Source organism: Ambystoma mexicanum, chromosome 7q, assembly GCF_040938575.1.
Source record: "Ambystoma mexicanum isolate Mex_15411 chromosome 7q, UKY_AmexF1_1, whole genome shotgun sequence".
NCBI classification, from domain to species: domain Eukaryota; kingdom Metazoa; phylum Chordata; class Amphibia; order Caudata; family Ambystomatidae; genus Ambystoma; species Ambystoma mexicanum.
This window is the reverse complement of record NC_090941.1, coordinates 787,795,163-787,813,550: the sequence shown is the minus strand read 5'-3', so window position 1 is coordinate 787,813,550 and position 18,388 is coordinate 787,795,163. Positions and strand designations below refer to the sequence as shown.

At 48.0% G+C, this 18,388-nt stretch overlaps 1 protein-coding gene across 3 annotated transcripts in view; it reads left to right on the top strand.

Annotated features, from left to right (window-relative positions):
• The window catches only part of DYNC2H1 (dynein cytoplasmic 2 heavy chain 1), a 3,314,293-nt gene that overhangs the window by 2,275,858 nt on the left and 1,020,047 nt on the right, over positions 1-18,388 (top strand). For all 3 annotated transcript variants that reach the window (XM_069639013.1, XM_069639012.1, XM_069639011.1), the window contains exons 62-63: positions 116-257; positions 12,389-12,498. In XM_069639013.1, the coding sequence (XP_069495114.1) occupies positions 116-257; positions 12,389-12,498 (252 nt within the window). The remainder of the gene's footprint in view (positions 1-115; positions 258-12,388; positions 12,499-18,388) is intronic.

The following is an 18,388-nucleotide window of genomic DNA, read 5'->3' as shown; positions in this document are numbered from 1 at the left end:
ATTTGCAGTTTGCCAAAGTGTCAGTAGCTGAACAGTGAAGCGCAGAGAGAGCTTTTGGAGAGAATATGACTTGGGTGGTTTCATCATTTATTTCCGAAATGTTTTTTTTTTTCAGGTGGCAGAGATGACAAATGAACTAGACACACTTCCAAAAAGAGCTCAACTTGCTGCAGCATTCATCACATACATTTCTGCTGCTCCTGAAGATCAGAGAAAAGCTAGTTTAGAGGAATGGAAGACATCAGCTGGGCTGGAAGGTAAATATGCTATTGTGCTGTGTTTTCATTTCCCCCAATTCCTTTTAGTGACAGTTGCATATTTCTACATTGCATGCACATAATCACATGTCAGTTTGAAGCAAAAAATGCTCTGTAATAACTAAATTAATAAACCTAGAAGATACTTTAGCCACACAAGTTAAGTGACACCCAGAACAAAGAATTAAACCAGGAGAACCTTTTGATGAAAAACACTGTACTTGTTTTTATTATCATACTTCACAGAACTTCAAGTTTGTCCCTGGCCACGCCTACTCGCTAACACTTTCCCTTCTCCAGCATGGGATTTGGCATGGATTTGCATGCTCATGAATGTTCCCCATCATCAGGCTGGGAATCCTCTGTAAAAAGAAAAGCAGTTTTGCTTACTGCCCCATCCAATGACAGTCGTCTCCCTAAGCTCCACCCCTGGTGGCCATCTTCAGATTTTTACTACACGTTTCAGTGTTGGGAGTCCTCTCTTCTTGCCTTCCAGCCTTTTTTGATAGTGCAAGTTTTTGCGATTAAAATATAGTGGGCGTTATTACGCGTTAGCTGTGCCAGCATTACTGGCGGGTTGCCGCCAGACCCATAAATATTTACCGGCACCTGAATTTCCGGTAACACTGGGGTAATACAAACCCGGTGGTCCGGAAAATCAGGCGCTGGTAAATAGTAATTCCCCATTCCCATAGAATCTGATGGGATATGGGAATAAGGAACACGGAAGCACCGGCACCGTTACTAACGGTGCCGGTGCTTCCGTGAGGGTCTGCCTACCGTAGCCGCTGTGTCCGCAGGGTCTGCTGGCCACGGCGGCTCAGGCAGGCAGACCTGTAGTATGCCGGTTACGATAAAATTGTGCCGGTAAGCTTACCGGCAGCATTGTTTCCGGACCAGCATGCTTGTAATGAGGCCCAGTGTTTTTTGACCGATTTTGTTCCATCGTTCGACCGCAGGTCGACTACCATCAGCGGGGACCCGTTGTCGGCAAAGATCAACTTTCATTGCAGATCTTCTCTTCGAAGTTTGGAGAGGCCCAGGCTTGGGCCTACTTCGCGCCTTCCAACATGTCTGAGGAGGAGAGGAGCCTCTTCAAGATATGCACGAAATGTGGACTGAGAAATGTGTATGTCGAAGATCGGCATCACAAATGTTTGTATTGCATGCATCTGGACCACGATGAGGACGGATGTGAGATTTGTCGTCGATTTTCGAAGAAGACGAAAAAGGACTGATAAAGTAGCTTGGCAGTGTGGCACAAGTTGGGGAAGGCCTCTGACGCTGCCTCCGGGCAAGGTCAGGCCTAATCCATGACCAACCTGTCCCATGAGCGAACTCACTTGGAGAAGAGGTCGAGGTCCTTTGAGGATGTTGAGTCCACAGTGGTCCACAAGAAGGCCAAGCTCCACGCTATGGATCCCACTGGATTCGCCTCGGCCGTGGCTCCCAGTTTAGAAAGTAGACGATCGCCGTCTACATCCACGGCGGGCCTGCCAATGAGGGGCGCTCCCCCCAAGAGGAAGTCCTTAACCTCCACAACACTTTGTCTGCCATCGTTGGATAAGCCTGCGAAGGACAGGTCCTCAGGTGGCTCCTTCTGTTCCCCACAAGACAACGACTTTGTCAACGACGGCTTCATCGTTAAAGACATCGACTTCGTCAAAGACCACAACCTCGTCTATGGTCACGGCCCAGTCGACGAAAGCTTCGGCTCCCTCCTCTTTGATGACTCAGTCGACAACCATCATGACTTCGTCAAAAGGGGGCCTACCGACGAAGGTGATCTCTACGGTCACAACAGCGGCAACCCTGCGATTGACCCTATCACCACAGTTTATGGCTGCTGCGACTGCAATGCCAATGACATCCGCTGGTGCACTAGTGATGGGGGCGGTTCCTATCATCACCCCACTTCCAAAGGAGTTGGCGAAGGACACAGAGCGACTATCGCCCTCTGAACCCCCATCTCGGCTGGGGAGTCGGTGCACATCTACACAAGCTGCAACGAGGACAGCTTCCCCGAGGACTACTACTCGATCTCAATGGGGAGGGGGGGGCGGTGAGTCAGTGGGCCTCATTACAAGTCCGTTGGTAACACTGCCGGCGCGTTGCCACCAGACTCGTAATATTTGACGAGTGCCTGACTTCCCGGTGCCAATGGGTGATTACAACTCCGGCGGCCTGGGAAGTCAGGGGCAGGTAAAATACAAGTCCCCATTCCCATAGAGTGGGGACTCGGAAGCACCGGCACCGTTATTAATGGTGCCAGCGCATCCGTGAGGAGCCTGCCTACCTTGGCTGCAGAGCTTACCGACACCCTTCTTTCCGGACTGACAAACTCATAATGAGGCCCAGTGTCCATAGAGGGATCTTCACGGGCTAAGCCCGGATCACCATATAACCCAAGAAGGAGCGTTGGGCCGGAACCGTTGACGACTGTTCCCCCTACTCCTCACACGGAGCCCTGGGACTTGTAGTTGGATATCCTTATGACGTTGCTCACGCTGGTATCTGAGACTGCCTGCTACACCTGTGCCATCTCCAGCCTGCAGTCCCTCAAGGCCGCCGAGGAGCCCGCGAAGGTCGTAGCACAAGTCGAAGGACCCGACTGGCCTGAGGCATCAACCAACACCCACGCCGCCTTCGCTTCAGGCCTAGACTCCTGTGGTGGAGGAGCCCCTGCACACTAACATGGGTACGGATACGGACACTTCGACTCATACTGATGAGTCTGAGGATTATGTGCCTGCAACAGAGAGCATTTGGGTGCTGACGAGCCTGCCAGGGCTTCGCCATAGGATGAGGTAGACTCCTTTCACTCCATGATGTCGAGGGCCTCTACCCACTTTAACTTGGTGCCAAAGTAGACGAAGAAGGAGGGGTTCCTCTTCCAGCACGGACAGTCTTGCACCTCCCAAGTGGGATAAGCTGGAAAATAAGTACAGAGTTCCGGGTTCGCCACCCATGTGCTTGAGGTCACAGCCTTTTCCTGGCTCTGTGTTCTCTGCCGCCGCTAGGAAGCGCTCGGCGAATCCGTTGTATTCCTGACCAGGAGGGGAAGAAAATGGATGCGATGAGCAATGCATCATTTATACCATAGCCTCCACCGTTGAGGCGGCTAATGCCCTGGCCATCTTATCACGCTGCATCAGGGAGCTGTGTTATAAGCTGGGACCGAAGAAGGTCGATGCCCTGGCCCTGTTCCAGGAGGTTGAGATGGCGTCAGTCCACACCATCACAGTGGCCTTGGACATTGCAAACACTGGGTTCCACCATATGGGCAACAGAGTATCCCTTCAATGACAAGGATGGCTGAAGGCCACCAACTTCAGTGCGGGTGTCCAGCCCAAGGTGGTAGACATGCCCTTTGACAGGGGCAACCTTTTTGGCAAGACTGTAGACAAGTCTCTGCAGACAATGAAGACGGTCACGGAGACAGCACGCTCGCTGGGAATATTGCAACAGTGACGGTAGTCGTCCTTTCGATCCTTGAGAGGGAAATCCGGCAGATCCTCCAAGGGGTATAACGCCCCCTATCATCAACACTCCCATTCCATGCCTACAGAGCCAACTCGCCGACCTACGGTAGTGGAGGGCAGCGTTGTTGTTGCCTGCAGGTCAGGACACAGACACCTAAGCAGGCCTGAACTGGCTGTGGACCCGACCCCCACTTGCGTACCACAGCGGAAGGCTACTAGCAAACTTTGTCAGCAAGTAGCAGACCATCACGGACAAAAGGGGGCTGGACATTCTCCGTCAGTGACACCTTGGATTTCCAATGCAGGTATACTGGAATTCCTCCTGTGGCTCGTCAAAAGCTTCACATGGCACAGCTGCTGCAGGAGGTTCAAGCCATGTTAAGAAAGGGGGCGATATAACCCATCCCCCAGTGCTTCCGGGGCTCCGGAGTGTATTCCTAATACTTTCTGGTGCCGGAGAAGTCAGCAGGGTTGAGGCCAATCCTAGACTTAAGATGCCTCAACAAGTACTTGAAAGTCCCAGAAGCTCAGGCAGGATGGTCACGTTGCAGCACGTTCTCGGCCAACTACAGGGAGAGGACTTCCTGGCGATGCTGGATCTGGAAGACGCTTACTTTCACGTCCCTATCCACTAAAAACATTGGAAGTTCCTGTGGTTCGTGGTCCAGGGACCGCACTTTCAGTTCAAGGCTCTCCCGTTAGCCCTGAAACCGGCCCAAGGGTGTTCACAAAGTGCTTGGCTCCGGTGGCGGTGCACCTTCGTCTGAAGGGCATCCACGTCTACCCTTATCTGGACAATTGGCTCATCCACTCCCGCTCACACTGACTGACGAACCGGCATATGGCGGAGACCATTTGTCTTCTGACAGATCTCCGATTTTCCATCAATTATCCAAAGTCCTACATGGAGCCATCGCAGAGTGTTCTGTTTCTGGGTGCCAGTCTCAACACAGTCGTTTGTCTGGCGACCCCCTCGGAGGAGAAGGTGACGGCCATCCTGGGGATGGTGCAGCGCCTGTTTTCAGAGTAAAGGACCTGTTGGCGTGTATCGTGCGTTCTATCGGGTGTACCTTTTACTTCCTGGTTGTGACGTTTTCACATTTATCTTGTGCGTCGTTTCGTGGAAGTATTTACCGAGTGACCGAGAGTGAAGGTTTCTGTGGCGTCGAGTCTTCAGTATTTTTTTGTAGCGCGGCTTCCGTATCAGTAGCGCGGATTCAGATTCATCTGGGAGCACGGTTCCTCATTGGAGTGTGCAGTTCCTCGTCAGGGTGCGCGGTTCCTAATCTGTTTGCGCGGTTCCGTTGGCGTCGTGATTTCGCTTCCATTCTTACTGAGAGCACATCTTCATTCAAAGACTCCCGTTTCTTCATTTGAGTAGAAGTAGAAGGAGTACGCTACTTCCGGATGGCAATAGCAGCGTGTATCCCATCAACACCTGTTCTTCAGCTAATTGAACCTTACTAAAGAAGAAAAGATAAATTAACTATTTATTGTGAATCGGCTGCATAAAGAATCTAACCAGAACATTTTTGATTCACAAATTCTAAATTATTTTTTGAATGATTTTTGGACAATTTAATGCTTCACAATAAACTAAGATCCATGTGACTATAAGTTTGAGAAAAAGAAGAATTCAGAGAAGATATACTTAAAAATTCAGAAAGAATACTTAGCTATAATAATAAAGCCTATCTGCTATCAAGCATAGGCTGCAGGTATATACATTTCTTTAATTGAAAACATATAAAAGAAGCAGTAGTTTAATTTCAGTGTAGAGTAATATTAATAGTATATTATTTGTGTTTAGATTTTCACAGACGCGACACTGAAGAATCATCTATTCAGTAATCCAGTTCCAGATGGTAAACCAATAGTCGAGAGATCTACATAGAAAACCAGTGAAGATCTGCTTTTGTTTTGTTCTCCATTCCCCTTTCCCCTTGGGTTTGCCAGCTTAGTAATTATATCTTTTGAGAGATTGTTGAGCGGGCACACTTTGGGGGTCTGGTGGGCCAGCATCACTCCTGCAGGAACACTCAAGATTGAACTTTGAAACTCTCACGCAAGGAGCCCCGTTTCATGTCCCACCGTACCAGGAGGCGGTCACCACAGATGCTTCCCTAGAGGGGTGGGGGCCCACACCAGGCAATTGCAGACCAGAGGCCTCTTCGGAGGAGAAGGACCTTTACATCAACATCCTGGAGCTTCAGGCAGTTTTCTGGGCCATCAAATCGTTTCTACTGTTGCTGAAAGGGAAGGTGGTGGGAATCTTCAGACAACATCACCACCATGTTCTAAATCCGGAAACAGGGCCGGACACGCTCACCGGTGCTCTGCTGGCAAACCCAGGCCATGTAGCGCTGGGCCATTCTTCAGAACATATTCCTCGTCCCATTTCACCTGGCTGGCACCAAGAACCCCATTGCAGACTCGCTCAGCAGGAAGATGCGTTCTTGCCATGAATTGAAATGTTGCCGGGTCCAAGTGTCTCTTCTCTTCCACGAGTGATGTTAACCCCAGATCGACCTCTTCTTGACGGTGGTCAACTCCAAATGCCAGAGGTTTGCCAGCAGGTTCCCGCAGCCGAGGAGCCCGGGGGATGCTTTCTCGTTCCTGTGGGAGGGACTCTTCCTGTACGCTCTCCCTCCGATCTCGCTCCTGCTACAAGTGATCAACACACTCGGTGTCCCTGCAAGATGATACTCATTACTCTGGCGTGGCTTCGACCGTTCTGGTGGCCAGACCTGCTCTGTCTGCCATTGGCACCGTCCATCTGACTGCTTCCACTTCCCGATCTTCTCGACAGAGAAGACAGGGCGATTCTGCACAATAATCCTGCATCGCTGAGCCTCAAATCCTTGTCTCCTGCTGCCCTATAGTTTGGACATAATCCCCTACCTCTGGAATGTAGGACGATCCTAGCCAAAGCCAGAGCTTTATCGATGTTGTCATTCTATGGACACAAATGGAAACGCTTCTCAAATGGTGCAGGGTTCAGATTACACCCCAGCGTGTTACAGCCCTGCAGGTCCTTCTGTACCTGCTTTCTCTGGCCAAGGATGGACTGGCTCACGCCTCTATCAATGTGCAGCTGGCTGCCATATCCCGTTACACCAGGTCGCCTGTTAAGCCACCCTTCTGGCTCCACTGAATTCTCTCTCATGGAAGACTGCTTTCGTCGTGGCGATCACCGCGGCCAGGCGTGTCGGTGAGATCCAGGCCCTCTCTTGCAAACAGCCGAGGTGGTGCTACAGAGCCACCCCACCTTTATGCCGTAGGTTCATCAGAATTCCACTGCAACAAGCCTTTGGTGTGGCTAGTCTTCTTCCTGAACCCTGTGTGCCCCGCACAAAGGATTTCCTGAAGACTTCACAATAATTGTTGGTCAATTTTGGACCTGTGAATCATGGGAATGCGTTGTTGGAGCCTTCCATCTCCAGGTGGCTCTCCTGCTGAATCATGCACTGCCATTGTCTGGCTAACAGACCCCTACCAGGCCGGCCAAGTGCCCATTCCACAAGAGCCATTGCAGCGACAACAGCGTTTCTCTCTGGTGTGCCCCTGCTCGACATCTGTAGGGCTGCTATGTGGAGATCCATGCACACCTTCATTAGATTCTACTGCGTTGACACGGATTCCAGGGAGGAGTCCCGGGTCGGCCAAGCGGTGCTAAGCAACCTGTTTGTTGGAGGTGAGTCTGTTCCAGGGGTGAATGTTGTACTTCTGTTGAGCCTTGCCATCCTGCTCAATTCTCTCCATGACAACCTGGGTATCTCTGGTCAGGCCCTAGCCTTGTTGACCTCCTTTCTCTTAGATCGACCCTGCCAGGTCCAACTTGGGTCTTTCCTCTCTTCTATCCCTCTCTCTCTCTCTCCATGTGGTGTTCCCCAGGGGTCGAACCTCTCCTCCTGGTTCTTTAACCATTACCTGACACCTCTGGCCCACCGCATTTCTACCTTCTGTTCTAACTTTGTGTTAGGCGGATGACACCCAGCTCTCCTTCAGGCTCGCCTCAGCCTATTCTGCTCCTTCTCTCATACCAGAGTGTCTGTCCGCAATTCAGGAATGGTGTGCCACCAACGATCTCTGCCTTAATGCCAGTAAAACTGAGATCCTCCTCATTGGGACACCTGCTCCCGCCATCCCTCTCTCACTCTGGCCACCCACCCTGGACCTCTACTTGCACCTTCCTGTGAGGCTAAGAACCTTGGTGTCATCTTCGACTAAACCCTCTCCTTCTCTCCTCACATCTCTGATGTCTCTAAGACGTTACACTATCAGGTGCACCTCCTCAGAGGTATTCTTCCTTTTCTCACTTTCCCCCAGAAGCTCACTGTCTCCAGAGCCCTGGTCCTCTCTAGGCTGGACTACTGCAACGTCCTCTTTCTAAATATGCCTGCCTCTACTCTTCGCCCCTTTACAACTAATCCAGAACAGGACTGCAAGATTTGTCCTTGGCCTCAAGCCCAGGGATTGTGTCTCTCCAGCCCTGATACTCCTCGACTGGCTCCCTGTGGCTGCAAGCATCAAGTTCAAGACCCTCTGCATTGTCCACAAGGCTTTCTGCAGCCAGGGACCACACTACATCCAACCTTCTCTCCCTAAGCATCTTCCTTCTCGAGCCCTCCGCTCATCCGCCTCCAACTCTCTGAGGGTCAGACGCTTCTCCAGGCAGAGAGTGGGGGGTAGATCTCTGTCCTCGTCTGGTGCCTACCTCTGGAACAGCCTTCCTGCCTCCCTCAAACTTGAGCAGGACCACCAAAGGTTCCGGAAGCAACTCAAGGCCTACCTTTTCGCTCTGCTTTCTCTCTCCCTTGCTGATGTCCCTGTCTGCTGCGTATACTGGTTACCTGGCCACCCACTTCACTTACGTGCCAGGCTCCTGCATAACCAGTTGCCCTTGCACTGCCTCTGGGCCTCCCAACCACTTAGGGACTGTATCTGCAACCCTACAGTACCCTGACTCTCTGCACTTATGAGCCACCGCCCTGGCAGCACTTACAAGCTTTTTTTCACTCTCCCCTCCCCCATTTACCCCAAGGCACTTCTCCCCCTACCTCCCCCCTGCACTTGAACGATCTGATTGACACAAGGCCTAGTAAGATCACTGTTTTGTCCTCCTTCTGTCTTCCCGTCCTTGTTTTGTCACGCCTAGAAAACACTTGCGTACAGGCGCGTTATAAATGATTTATATCATATCATATTCACATGCAAACCCTCCTTCTTGCTTCATACTGCCACTTTACGTGCTTACCAGATCTGAAGATGGCCACCAGTGGTGTAGCTTAGGGAGACAGCTGTCATTGGATGGGGGCAGTATGACCCAAAGGACAGTGAATGGTTTGGAGAAATGCAATTTTCAGTCTAAAGCAAAACTGTTTTTCTTTTTTACTGAGGATTCCCAGCCTGACGACAGTAAATATTCGTGTGCATGTGAATCCATGCCAGACCTATGCTGGAGAATGGGAGTTACAGGTAAGTAACTTATTCCTTCATCTTATTCAAAAAATCTACTTGCCAGCTTTTGGCCCACTCTCTCATCTTTCCTAAGAGAGGTTGCATAGGTTGGATCCTAATAGAGACATACAACATAACCAGAACAAATACTTTCAGATCAGAGGACCATCTCTACATCGGTTGCACAAGACAAACACCATCAAGGTGGATCGTTTTGGGCATTTTGGCAATGGCAGGAAAAGAGATCCCTGAAGGATTCAGAGCACATTCCACTAGAGGAGTAGTTGCGACTTCGGCACTCCAAAGAGTAGTACTGGCTTTAGAAATTTGTCAGGCAGCAACATGTTATTGGCTATGTACTTTCTCAAATCACTACTATCTGGACGCTGTTGCATCAGAAAAACCGCTTTGGAAGAGCAGTTTTACAAATTATTTTGGATTAATATCTATGGGAGAAATATCCTCCCTCCTCTTTCAAAATGAGCACTGCTGTGGGTGTCTGTCATGGGAGAGGAATCCTTGGGAAGACACAGTCCATTAGAAGACCAAAATACTTAGCTTCTTTCTGATGATGTTCCTCCCACTGATTCCTTATCGCCCTCCCATTCCTTATCACCCTCGCATTCAGCCCCTCATATAAAGAGCTATGGCTCCATCTTTCTCTCCTTTGTCTTTCTAACAAAACATGGTTTGGTACAACATTCTCTAACGTAACTGAGAACAGTGATAAAGCAATTTAACTGAGGTCATGGAGCATGGTGCAGGCTACTTGTACTAATGCCGACATCGCGTTCGGCCTTAACAATGAAGAGCACTGAGGGACCTCAACACCAATTAAGCAGTAAGCCCCGAGCATGGGGGTGGGGGGCATTACCACTCCAGGTAATGCTCTGGGGCCCATAGTTACAGGCCCGAGTGAAGAACTAAAAGCTTTTTTTTTTCTGTTCTAAAACGCTCCGGCATTTCGAAACAGAAAATAAAATAAGTAAAAAAAATGGCGGCTGAGCAAGGAAAAACAAAGGCAGTTTCCCTTTCCATGGCAGTCATTGAAAACAATAAAAAAGTAAACAAACAAAAAAATGGGCGCCATGTAAAGGAGAGAAAGGGACCTACATGTAGTCTCTTCTTCCTTTCCAGGGCGGCCTATCGCAGATGGGAAGCGGACGGACTGGGGACAGAAGTGTTCCCGGCGCGTCCGCCCCTGAAATGGACAGAAAAGAAGGTATGTAGGGGTAGGGAGCGGCCCCGGCAGGGAGGGAATTCTGAGGATGGGGGAGCGGAGAGGGGGACCTACCTTGTCCCTGTGAGGGAAGATGGAGGCTTTCAGCCCTGAGGCGGCTTGGAACGGGGGGATTACCACTGGTAATTCCCCCCATTCCGAGCCTCCTCATTGCTGAGAGGCTGCCACTCCCCACCCCCGCCGGGTACTAATTAAGCAATAAGCCCGGAGCAGAGGGGGGGCATTACCACTTCAGGTAATGACCCGGGGCCCATAGTTACATGCAAGGGCCTTAAAGGCCCCGGGGCATTATCTGAAGTGGTAATGCCCCCCTGCGAGGGGCTTATTGCTATTAGTATCCCAGCCCGGAAGACTAGAGTACTAAATGCATTTCAGAACATAATTTTTTAAAAATATAAAATGCCCGCCGGGGAAGAGAAAACAAAGTCTGTTTTCCCTTTCCATGGCGGCCATTGAAAACAATAAAAAAAGTAAACAAACAAAATGCCCACCATGGAAAGGGAGAAGGGAATACACACAGTCCCTTCTTCCTTTCCATGACGGCATATCGCAGATCGGGAGCAGAAACGCTGGGGACAGAAGTGTTCCCAGCGTGTCTGCTCCCGAAATGGACAGAGAAGAAGGTAAGTGGGGGTTTGGGGTTGGGATGGGAATTCTGTGGATGGGGGAGGGTAGAGGAGGATCACTTACCTGTTTCCCCGGTGGGGGAAGATGGCAGCCTCCAGCTGTGAGGAGGCTTTAAGCGGGGGGTTTACCATCTCTGAGCCTCCTAATTGGCTGAGAGCCCCCCCTGTTGCCGGGTACTAATACTGCATAGCGCCCCCTGATGTCAAAAAGTTTCCAAGAGCTGCTAAAGGAAAAGAAATGTATCTGAGATGAGGAATCCATACGACAGACATCCATTAGAAAGAACATTACCAAAGGTAAGTAATTTGTTATTTTCACTGTATTATCCATTGTTCTTAAGGATGTGTACTGGAACATCCAGGGATAGTGCACCAGCTATCTTCACAATATTTCTTTTTTATATGATATACCTAAATTTACACAACAAAAACATTGAGTGCCAAGGTGACCCAATTCATTATTTCTGTGAGTTTGTTCTATGAATTTCAGAATGCTATGGTCTGGCCAAGAAGAAAGTGCCCATGTGATCAACATCTCTGAGTGCACCAAACAACTTCCGCAACAGTTGCGTAGGGGTTGCTTTTTGATTAATCGGTTGGCAACTTAACCAACAAAACTCTGACTTGAACCCCACCGTCCTTCGCCCCCAGTCATTTGAACAATTGTGTAATGCCAACCAGGGCATTGCCAAAATCAATTTAATTTTAACAGTGGCACATCTATTTGTTAGAAGATTTGCTCCCAATGCCCTCTTGAAATCTCCAATCCCAGCAGAAGAGTCTCATGGATAATTGGACCTGACGACAGTTGAGTGCCATTACGGCCCTAATCTGCTCCAGCACTGTATTTTGCCCAACTGGGACTCCCAATATCCTTTGGAGACCCTGATCCATCAAATTCCGTGTCACTCCAGAATCGATCACACAGGGAGCCGCACACCTCTTTCTAAATGCCAAAGTCTCCATATTCGATGCCTTGAGCCCTTCCTCCATCTCCCCAAGCATTCTTCCTAAAGAATGTACAGTTAACTCCTCAGGATCTGTTTCAGGATTAATGGTGCCTGGAGGGTGTTTCAAAAATAAGAAATCTGTGGGAGGAAGGACCTATTCATCATCAAGAACATTACATTACAGAAGGTAAGTATTTTGTTCTCTACCCATAGTGCACAATCTAAAAATCCAGGTCTTGAAGTTCTGTCATGAATATTGTGGATGGTATATTTGTTTTATCTTAACTGCAATGGTAGGTAAGTAAATTATAGTAATGTTACCACAAAACATTCTGAACTGATGGTAAGACTATTTATACTTTTATTCCAACAGCATTTGATTTGAGAAGGTTTCTATCAACTGAGAGCGAACAGTTAATTTGGAAGAGTGAAGGTCTACCTTCAGATGACCTTTCAATTGAAAATGCTCTTGTTATATTGCAGGTAAAAATTGATGAAATTCATTATTGTTTACTATTATGGACGCATTCATTGTGTCCTTTGAAAATGTGTATGGTTTTTTCAAAATTCAGCATGGATGGATATGTTAAATGTTGTTCTTTTTTCTTTTTCACTTGTGCAACTTTCATTTCACAGACATATTGATTATCGTGTGTGTGTGTGTGTGTGTGTGTGTGTGTGTGTGTGCGCGTGCGTGCGTGTGTGTCTACAAAGCTCTTCCAGCGGTCAGATATTTAGTGTAATTACTAATATGCTTAAAGTCCTCATGAAGCTCATTGAATTGGTGCAGGGCATTTAAGTAAAAATATGGTTACAGTACATTTGTACTGCTCATATCTTGGTAAAAATGTGAGCGCTATCCTTGTTATAATTGTTACACGAGTATGGGTGAGTCTAGAAAATACTCCATTTGGCACGTTAGTGTCGAACAATTACTCCTAAAACCCCCCTTCTTTCCTACATTTGTGTTGGAGGTTGTTTCTGGAAACGGGACAGCACCAGAGCCCTCACTGTACACCAGGCACCTCCTCCTCCACACCTTTGATACCAAATGCCAGTCCTTTTCTCCTCTTTGAGAGGGCAGGGTCACTCTATAGGCTAAGCCCTGTCCGTGTTATGAAAACCTGTTTAGTCATGTTTTCTCTCTCCAGGCTTCCAGATGCCTCCTAAATAAGAAGGCAAATTACTGCTTAACCTGTGAGCATATTGTTTTGCACAGTCTCTCGCACAATCTGTCGTAACTAACTTGGCTTGATCACGTTTGGCCCCTTTGTTCTTTGTATGGCTAACTTTTTTTAAAGTAGCTTCATGGATGGCTCTGCTCAAAAGATTTCTCTGGCTACCTCTTATAGCAGCCTCTGAGACCATCCTCGACATCAAGAGCTTTGCAAGAGCAAAACCTTTGTTCACACAGGTTATCTAACCTGCCACCAATTACTGACAGACGCCAAAATCAGGAGCGGCTCTCGGAGGGTTGGTGCGCCTGTTCACCACAATAGGGTGTGTCTAGATGGCCGAAAACCAGTGCCTACTGTTAGAAACCTGACGGTGCCTCCCTAGCTAGTCCCCAGGGATCTGTCATCCAGGTGGCAAGGATACGGCCATCACTATTGGATCCAGTTTCTGGGGGTGGACCAGTGGGGGAGGATCACCTGAATGGGGGATCCTTGGGGAGTGGGAGTGGGACACCGACAGACGAGACACAGTATCCCTCTTCTTTCAACACCTTTTCCCCATCCTACCAGGTAGGACATTCCGAAATACTGCCCTGCCCTTTTTCCAAAGAAACACTTTCGCACAACATGAAAGACAACCGACTAACACCAGGTCCGTTTACCTGACGTGTCCCAATACCAGGGTCAGGCAATAGACCATAATTACACACACACCTGACGGCCCTTTCCCTTCCCAACTTGGATAAAAGATGGAGCACAAGAGCACAGGATGAGCAAGACAGACCACATGACGTGAGAGCCGACTCAGCACGGCTGTTCAAGAGGAGGAGAAAGACAGTGCAGACCGAGGGGGTGACAAGGAGAGAAGTGACTGTTTCGGCGAGTTTCCCAGTCAGCCCCAGTCTGCTTTTGTTTTTCCTTGGAGGAGCTGCACGACGTGTCTTTGCTGCCAGAGCCCTACCTTTGTGTTTACTATTCAAACACTGTGTCAGCGCGGAGCGCGGCGCGGAGTTCGGCGGCGAGTTTCCCAGTCTGCCCCAGTCTGCTTTTGTTTTTCCTTGGAGGAGCTGCACGACGTGTCTTTGCTGCCAGAGCCCTACCTTTGTGTTTACTATTTAAAGACTGTGTCAGCGCGGAGCGCGGCGCGGAGTTCGGCGGCGAGTTTCCCAGTCTGCCCCATTCCGCACCATGACGGACCCTACGAGCAAGAAAACTGGACCGCAGACTCGCCATAAAACACTTCAGCAGCGTCGCATGCTGAATCCTTGGACCGCCTTACAAAAGGTGCAATACTTAACGGCAAGGTAAGCAAAAAAACTGTTACCTTGACGACTCCGGCTACTCCAAGTGAGCTCTCAAGGAAATCACCTGTCAGAACTAGCAGTGGCCTATCCAACGTGCTAGTTACGCTCACAGCGCCTATGTTGAGTGCAGGTGGGGATTCCATTGTCTGCGGGGGCAGAGGTTGTTCTATTAAGTTCAACTCTGCACCCTGACCAAACTGGCTCATCAGACACAACCCCTGTGAACATTGAACCACTCAATAACGTTGTGGTGTCCCCCATATATGATTGCAATGGTCTCTCCGCACTTGACCTGCAACAGGAGCCCGCCCAGGAGTCTGCACCTTTGCCACCACTACTGAGGTTGTTATCTTTGTCCAACTTAACGCCATTATCACATTCACAATCGATCTGTGCACCCCACAAAGTTACATCGAGCCCCATCTCTCCGGAAACGTTCTTTTCTCCATTTGAAATTACGGATGCCGACTTGATGGCAGCGTCTCATGTTGTCTCTGCATCAAATGAGCATGCTGAAATTCCCTTATCAAGTCTAGAAACCAACATTTTCCAAAAATGTCCAGATAATCCTGAGCTGACATGTGCACAGCGAGCCGGGACGGGCATCGGCCAAGGACAGTGATACCTGTCCTCCTGTGACCAAACCTAATGGATCTGTAAGAGCCACCGCTCAGCATGACGACAAAATATGTGAAGCTGTTATACTCAAGGCGACGGTCTGTCTGTCTGTCAGGCAATGCTCAAGCCTCTATTCATAAGCTACCAGATGCCATATCATCAACAAACCTTCATCAGATTCAATGTCATGCAACGCATTCCGCAATGGCACCTTTTGAAGACAAGATGCTACGCTTTCATGCATCAGCAAATCGAAAGCACACTGAGATCGATGCAAATAAAATCGCAAAGTCATCTTCATTCCTATCTCCTGACCTTCCAGAGCAAATTACTTGTCATAAGTCTGTGGTTATTCCGTGTGAATCATCGTTGCTGACTCCAAATTCACGATTGCAACATGTGAAGAACCCGATATTGAGTACGGCTAATAACCGGCCTGAGCTTGATTGCCGACATGGTCTGGCCACAACATCCACCTTGGACAAACAGCGTGATGATATCACCCAACAGCTTGGTCAATCATCACTGGGACTAACAATGCCCTCTGGCTCTAAGACAAGTAATGAAAACTCTGTGATTACGAATACACGAAAACCTGAAACGCGGACCTCATCCTTAATATCTGAGCACACTAAACTCATTACAAGCACTCTGACAGTGCAAAACAAAAGGAACAAAACAACTACTGGCCTTGAAACGACAAGGAAAGGCCACTTGATGAATGAAACATATGCTCAATCGAATGACTTATCAAGTCTCTCGCCAAGTGGGGGAGATAAAAGCGGGCAAACACCGGCGAAAGCCAGTATCTCTGCGGCTGCCGCGATGCAAATTCACAACAATGTCTTAGCCGCTTCCTCTTTGGCGATGATTCCTTTTGTCAAATTGTATGAAGCTCTATGTGAAAAGATACAAGACCAAGGTGCGCTTTTAGCGAATCTAACCCAAAAAATGTGTCGGGTGGAAACATCAAACGTGTAACTCAAAAATATGATCCAGGGAGAAGTGGAACAAACAATTGAATGGCAACAACGGCACCATGACCTAGCCCGTCGAAATAGCCAAAAACAAGAGAAACTTGTCGATGACGTACTTGACTTGATGAAACAATCACGACACTGCCAATGCCGCATGTTATGTGAGAAGGTCGCTCCCTGTCATAACAGCACTAACACGTGTCCAGTTGGGAGCTTTACATCTCATAATCCTAATTTAACAATTGTGAGAAATTCCCCAAATTCTAATGATAAAATGAGACAAAAAAATCCAAACAAAAAAAATACTAACAACGAAATTCCGATTGAAGGAGCGAAGTCTTTGCCTAGTGTTCCTAATGCAGTTTCTCTTATCGCTGATGAATCTTGTGCAGGACCTCTTGTAGTTCAATCGAAAGCAATATCTATAATAGGCGTCAGCACTGAGAATTTCTTGGACAAACGTCAAACAAAACCTGTAGCCCCAGATGGCCAGTTTTCGTCTTTTGGCATTTTTACTGGCCCTGCCAAAGCTATGTCAACTGAGCCATCACTGATTGCTACTAAATCAATCGGGAAACAAGGTTGTGGATCATCAAAAAATCTTTCAAAAAGCTCTAAACCAGCTGGCACTTCAAAGACTAAAGCGTTTATAAGGAATCTTTCAACGCCACCAAGACAGAGCCTATTCAAACGGAAAGAAAACAACAAAAAGTCAAAGACAGACGCTGAATTGCAAAGAGTGGCTTGCCCTCCTCCAACTAAGGCCAAACTCAAACCTGCCCTGAAACGCAGAAGAATAATTTCTGAGTCGGAGTCTAGTAACCTAAAAATTGCCTCTACATCAACAAATCTTTGTGATCTGTCCACCTATTCATTGCAAGATGAGCACGATGTAGCAGACATTTTGTCCTGCTCTCGTGCTGCCCCCTCTCAGTCCTCTGATGCGAGTCCAAATAAGGACGCGGCAAAACAAACAAAACCAACGATGGCGCATAGGCAAAGAGGTTCGAGAGGCTCAGAAAAATCTTTGCAGGCACAAGCAGTGGTGTCACAGTTGAATCCTAAATTTACTTCAAATCAAAGCAACCTACGTAATCACTTTAAAAGTCGAGTGCATGAGTTGACTAACCGCAGAGAGCAAAGCGGCTGCCGCAAGTTGCGGCTACAAAACATCCAAAGCGACGAAGCCGAAGTAAATTTAAACCGAACGAACATTTTGAAACTATTCAAGTGCGTACCTTCGCTGCAAACTATCGTCTCTGACGATATACGAATCGTGGAGTATGCTACTGAAAAATGTTCAGACCAGGTCTTGTTACATATCAACTCAGCTACGGTACGCAGCACCCTTTTAAATGCAAGTGATGAACTTTTGTTCTTTGGTTTCGAAATACTGGTTGAACCAGATTGTGAAGTTTCAAATCGACCTGAATGCTCCAAAGATGGATCTAAGAAACCAATGAAACCAGTTGATGCGGCTGCTCTAAGACAATCAATGTGTGACACACTGTCCTCAAGATCACATCAAGTCCCGCAAAGAAAAACTACTGTAAAAAATACCAAAGATAATGGGCTTAGAAACCAACATTAGCCATGACTGAATAATTCTGGCAATTCAATCCTTTTAATTTCCTGGAACACATGTAGATACAAGCACTTATTTAATGATTTTGAAACATCGCTAGCAAATGTCTTCATTATATGTTTGCAAGAAACTTGGCTCTGCTCACCTCCCATCTGCGATGGATTTACTGTAATTTTAAATCCAGCAGTAAAAAATGCGAAGGGCCGTCCAAGCTCTGGCCTTATAACCATGGTGAGGATATCAAGATCATGGGCCGTGCTTGAGTCTAAAAATCCCAATCCATATGTACAAGGTACAATCATGCAAACAACGGACAAAAAAGCTTACGCGAGAAAATACCTTCTGATTATAAACACTTACTGGAACCCGACAAAGATCAGGTCAGACATCTTTATACCCGCAATTGCTGAATTAATCAACGTCGCAATGCTGACCTACACCAACATATCAGTGATTTGCTGCGGGGACTTGAATTGCAACTGGTTCAGGTTTGAACATTCGTCGGGGAATTATCAGTTGGTCCCTCTCGCCTTGATTGACGATAGAGAGAGCTGTTGGCAGACTGCCATGTCGATTCGTGATATATACATGCTAAATGGAACAACTAAAGGAGATATCCCTGCTAAGCCAACGTGGCATCGTGAATCCACAAACAGCATTCTCGATTACATATGGATTTCAAGTAATCTTGCAACCATGATTGTTGAATTAGAA